The sequence below is a fragment of the Haliaeetus leucocephalus genome, unplaced genomic scaffold (assembly GCF_000737465.1).
Source record: "Haliaeetus leucocephalus isolate CR32 unplaced genomic scaffold, Haliaeetus_leucocephalus-4.0 Scaffold751, whole genome shotgun sequence".
Taxonomy (NCBI): Eukaryota; Metazoa; Chordata; class Aves; order Accipitriformes; family Accipitridae; genus Haliaeetus; species Haliaeetus leucocephalus.
Genome location: NW_010973187.1, coordinates 6844350 through 6850349, shown reverse-complemented (window position 1 = coordinate 6850349; position 6000 = coordinate 6844350). Strand labels below are relative to the sequence as shown.

General features: G+C 39.8%; 1 protein-coding gene across 1 annotated transcript in view; it reads right to left on the bottom strand.

Moving 5' to 3' along the window:
* The window catches only part of RELN (reelin), a 320676-nt gene that overhangs the window by 89077 nt on the left and 225599 nt on the right, over positions 1-6000 (bottom strand). The window contains exons 22-23 of the mRNA XM_010581098.1: positions 2818-3010; positions 77-189 (exon numbers count right to left, since the gene is read on the bottom strand). Of these exons, the coding sequence (XP_010579400.1) occupies positions 77-189; positions 2818-3010 (306 nt within the window). The remainder of the gene's footprint in view (positions 1-76; positions 190-2817; positions 3011-6000) is intronic.

The following is a 6000-nucleotide window of genomic DNA, read 5'->3' as shown; positions in this document are numbered from 1 at the left end:
AAAGAATAGAGTTTCACGCTCCCCCCCCCCCCCCCCCCCCCCCAAAAAAAATTAAAAAGAAGAAAGAAATGCTCACCAGGTCTTCTGTGGTAAAAGGACGGTGATTCTCCTCCACTGAGTAAATTCACTGGAGTGGTAAATACTTGCTGATGTAAACTCCTGACAGCTCGGCATACTGGGAAGACATTCCTTGAAGTAAAACATTTCAAAACCAGATTTAATGTTGAAGAAGAATTGGGAGGACAAGCAAGGGTTAAACATTCACAGAACCAGGAGCTTGCTGGGGTCCAGATGTTGGAGTGAAAGACCCAGAGGCAGAAAAATCCTGGCATGATGCAGAGAAATTTCTCAGAAAACTGACAGTAGTACAATTAAGAATAGGAGAAAGCCATATGACTCATTTAAAGAGTTTAGCATTAGCAACTAGTAATGTTTTGTTTTCCTTAATGAGGATGCCTGGCTCATTTTTTTTACTATTCTCACTCCAGCATCTACTGCTGACTATGAAGTAAGTCTACAAGTCCACTATGGAATAAGTCTACGAAAGTGACCTCCAGACCATTCTACCAGTCATTTTAGAGACCTACTTGCGAGCTCTTGCCGGGGGATGCTGGCTCCCCCCAGTCCCTCCATCTGCAGTGGGGAGCAGCAGTAGGAACAGACAGAGCCACACGAGAGCATCCAACTGCGGTCTACTGAAGCTGCCCCCAGAGGCCCTTACTATGCTCTGCAGCTGTATTACCTCTGACACCTACAGCAAATGGTGTAAATTCTCCCTTCCTGCTCCTAGGATTCCTTCCACTCAGATTCCTAGAGAGGTCTGTTCCCCAAATCTTTTTTCGTTTCAGAAAATCTGATAATTATCAAGTCTTTTTTATATTAAATATAAATGAAGTCCATTATCTCAGTCTTACTGTTTTCCAGACCTGCCCTTCCCGTGTTACTCCATTTTTCTGCAATATTCCATTCATTTATTTATATAATGCCAGAACAGCACCCAAAACTTCTGTGCTATTGTTTTGACGAGATATTAATAAAGTGCTTGAATATTATTATGAACCTGTGTGCTCCTTTTCTAGGTACCCATTCGGAGAGTCCCTTCTGCCACTACTGCCACAGCACAGCTCCTCTCGACCGTCACCACCTCTCCGAGAGTCTTTCGCTGTTTGCTGCTGCGCTCATCACCATGTGGGGTGTCAGGCAAGAGGGGGACCTTTGGGACAGACACCTGCCTATGCAAGTAGCCTACTTTGACTGCTCTTAAACTAATAATAAAGCAGTGATTCTCTACAGTAGTTAAAGCAATTAAGAATATTTATATAGTTAAATTATATAGTAATAGTTATACATTAAATATGAAGAAGGGCAGAATATATTATTTTACAGAGAAATTTATTGCTGAAATATTTTAGAGTATGAAATGAAGATCTGATAGCTTATTGTGTTTTGGTTTTTTTTCAGTACGGTTTCTAAAGGCTTAGTTTCCTTTCCAGCAATTTTCAAACATTTTTTGTTGATTCATCTCCCCTGAAAGATCTTACAAAACAGGATCTGATCAGTCCTTGAGAAGCAAACAAAACTTTCAAAAATTTTAATTAATTAGTGTTTTGTGTATTTGCCAGATTACGTCCTTGAAATATACTACAAATAGCCTTCTCTATTACTTTTTTATCACAGCTACTTGGGTGGTGTGAGAAAAATTATTTGGCTGCAAGTTCTCTCTCTGAACTCAGCTCCGCTGAGAGAGGAAAGGAGCACTACAATCTGAAGGCAACTGATCTTCCATTGATGGCAAGGACAAATCCCAAGCACCCACCACTGGGAACTGTTCTTGGACACCATGATGATGCCTGCTAGGTATAAAAGACATGAACATAATTTGAAATACCATGTTTATAGCTTTCCTCTGAATTCTGTTTAAGGTAAAAAAGCATTACGTGGATTTGCAAAGTTTAAAAATTCAGTTATTGCCATTTCTCTACTCTGCCCACCAAAGTAAACGTGTTGAAACACAACATGGCAAAAGGTAACAGGACAATGCTTTCATTGCTCACAGAAGATGTGGGACAGGACATTCAAATCCCTCTGTGAAAACGCACCAGGACAAGTTCTCTGACACCCTCTGAATCTGCTCAGAGGCAGCTGAAGGACCTTGGTTAGTTCACCCTGAGGCCAGGGAAAGTCCAGCTTGCCATCTAAGGTGGAAAACAAAAGCACAAATTATGCCCAAATGCGCTATTCGCATTTGTGCTGAGACAGGGCTGAGCCACATGGGGAAATAGCAGCCAACACTGCTATTTGCACTTCTAGTAGAGATGGGGAAACAGCCGGTCATTACGGCCCTGGACTGTGTTTGAACCAGGGATGGGAGATGAAAGGCTCTACATTACAATCCCCCAAAGGAATGCGCTTTCCATTTACGAAATCGCTGCGCACAAGGGCAGAAAAAATTTCTATCCATTTAAATTCCAGGAAACAGTAGATGCATTTTGCTTTGAAAAACAAAGCAATAGCACAGGACAGATCTCAGCCATTATTCTGTAGCTCTGTCTATCTGTGCCCCAGTTCTTTTCTCAGCCTTGGTCCATTCCTGTCACAATTTTGTGTTTCAGGCTCTCAGATACCTTTCTTCCAAATATCACGAAGAACAGTTTAAATACTCCTATTAGTCATTTTGACTGATTCCAACTGAGAATTTTTTTATAGAAAGGGGAATGAGGAAAACATCTCCCGTTGTTCAATGCCACAAGTATATTTCAGATGATCTTTGTCTAAGCAGAGTTTACGGAAGACAAATGTCCTTGCTGCCAGCCTCACCTCCTGAACAAGATGCCACGTGAGGCCATGGTTGGTGGAGTAGTCCAGTTTCACCTGGTTGTCCATATGAGGAGTAAACGCCTGACTGCAGCCCATCACTAAGTTGAACTGTATCATATATGAAGCTCCGATCTGCATAGACTGGGTCTCCACATAGCGCATGCTAGAAGCTAACTTCGAATCTCCTGTAAAACTGAGAGATGTAAGGAAAGAATCAGGATCCATCCCCAAAATAATTCAGAAGGGAACAGTAGAAATGGTTCTGGGTTAAGTACAGTGATGCGTCTTTCTTTGTTCTGGAGATTGGTGCATGGGATGAGACCATGTGCAAGAAGCATCTTTCTGTTGGTACTTCTGCAAATTACAAGGAAGGCCTTGATGTATCCCAGAGTGTGAAACACTGAATAATTCTGTTAGTTCTTACTATATGCTCTTTGTATTAATGATCAAGTTAGGATCAAGGAAAGGATAATGTACAGAAAAAACAACACAAAGGAAGTTCGTTCCCCAGGAGTGTCCATTGCCTAAGGTCATGTCACAGTAACAGCTGTAAGTTCATGCAAGCACTGGACAGTAAAGATACACTGCGTTTAGTTTAAAATATCCTTATTACATAGACTTTTCATTCCATTGATTTTCAAGTGATTCTATATGCAATGCATTCACTGACTTTTGACTGTGTTTCCGAATTAATATCACCTATCCTCAGCTTCTTTTCTGCAGGATGTACTGATACAAGAGTTCTATTATCCAGTGGACTGGAGAAGATAATTTTGTCAGTAGTAATGTTTGGAACACATCAAGCCTCATATATGATACAAGGTACCCAGTTATCACATACATGGTAACACAATATATATGAAATTACAAGGTTATTTCAATTTAAATGCAGGTTTTTCTTCTATGCACTATTCAAAAGGAAAAAAAAGTCAAATGGAAGAGAGGTATAAGGAGGAAGTAACAACAACTTAAGCTTTGAATCTTGCATGCTAGGCTTCAAAACAGAATGTTTTTAAGAAAGAAATCGCCTCCCTCTCCTTAGTTTGAGATGTTTAGTTAGTATCTTCAGAAGTACTGTAGTTCTTTCACCTTCAACATTTTCTGAGACTATTCTTAAACGTGAACAATTTAGGATAGGGATTGCATCTTTTTAAAGAAAAATCACTGCAAATCATCATGCAAAAATAAAAAGCTACATTCAGTACAGTGGTGATGAAGAGAATAATCTAGTTCAAGGTTGCCCTTATGGTCAAGTAAGTTACAGTTTATCATCTTAAATAAGAAATCCTAATCTTTCAATATCATACAATAAAACATATTAGCTTCTACCCTGTAAAAATCAAGGTCACAATGAAGTTGGTGTAAGGACTAAGAATACAAGCCAGTGTTACTTAGCACTCTTAAATTAATTCACTGACCCACACTGTTTTCTATAGCGTCCTTTCCAGAAAGAGCAGTCAAGCCATAAATGTCAGCATTCTACCCCAAAGCTTTAGAAGAAATTACTGAAAGCTGACATTAGTTTTGTCATTATCAAATTGCTGTTACTTGGCACAAGTTAAGATCCAGGCTCCTTTTTACTTTCTGACCTTGCTCTCTGTGACTTCATTTCCTAAAGGATGATCCAACTCATGGCACCATATGAAACTACCCAGTCTACGTGATCAGCACCAGGAAGTGACTGTGGATGGACATTCCCTTCACTGTTGGGGCACCGTCATGGACAACTGGACCAGAAGGCAGTAAGTTGCCTTGGAAAACTGTATCTCAACTGTTTGCTCTTTCGCCCAGTGTCGTCAGTGTTTTTCTTCTCAATAGGAAGGATAATTTTAAGTTGAGCAGAGGATATAATGTACGCTCGTCAGTGGTCCAGCTGGCAACCTATGGTTTGTGGTTTCATTGTTAGAACTGAATGCATCTCAGAAGAATTTGTTTGGATAATGCCTGAATTTATTTTTCTTCCAAACTTTATCTTGTATTTTTCAAAATGACAAAACCCTGCAAATTTAAAAGGTAAAGCTGACTTGGTCTGACATAGTTTCAATTTCTACAACGCACCTTGAAATTTCATGGCTGATGTGAGAAATCGAAGTTTTACCTTGGGAAATCTGTGCCAGTACAACCAGGCTCTTCAGGTATCAGTCAGCCATGTGCAGTGTAATCAGCCCAAAGTTATATGTCGCAATGCTTTGGAAAATGATCTGGCATTGCACACATAAACCTGGGCACAACACATCACAGTTACCTAAAGCTCATCTGAACAGAATAAAGGAGTTAAAACTAAACTGTTTGATGAAGCATCTGCCCAGAAGCTGTCTTCCCCAAAGTGATGGAATACAAGTGAAGGACTGGTACTCAGCATAGGTGCAAAGAATTAAATGTTCCATTTTGTCTTTGTCTCCACAAAAATTCCCTCTAGTCAATATTACTGGTGTAAAACTAGAAAAAAAAAATCTTAAACGCTAATCTTCTTTACTGGTGGCATTCAGGTCATGATTAAAATACTTTAAGTTTAGTATTAATTTTTATTTAATAACTTAGTCCTGGATATTTTACACAGTATGTTAAGTAAGCATTGTTTTAAAGTCAAAACAGCTCTTTAAAATGGATATTAAAGAAATGTGAAAAAGGAAGCTAGTGATGAGATGAAGACAATCTGTGACACTCCATAAGAAGCTCTTTTAAGGAGAGGAAATCACACTACGGGTTCACAAAGACCTTTATCATCCACAAATTGCCTCCAGCTGAACAAGGGTAGCATTAAAGGTGGGGGCTCCACCTTACTTGCCGCTTCTTTGCTCTCCAGCTCTCCTGTGTACGTGGTTAGGGGGTATGCTCTTCTGCTGGAATACCAAATGTTTTCTTTGTTCTGGGAGTGACACAGCTGGAATATGTTTCCAGATTTTGTAAAAGACAGATTAATGTCCCTGGCATAACAATAATTAACTAAAAAGTCTTCAGAAATGAGAATGCAGAGGCTACATTTTTGTATAAATATGTAGTTGTGAGTTGGTTTGTAGCGTGTATATAATTAGACCTGCGAAGGCGCAGGAACACAATACCCATAGGTGCCCTCAGAACAATTGCTCTCCCTCCAAGCACTGCCAACTAATTGGTACTTCTGGGAATGATATCACAGCCAATGTCAGCCAATCTGTGCTGCTCCAAATTGCTCTGGGATCC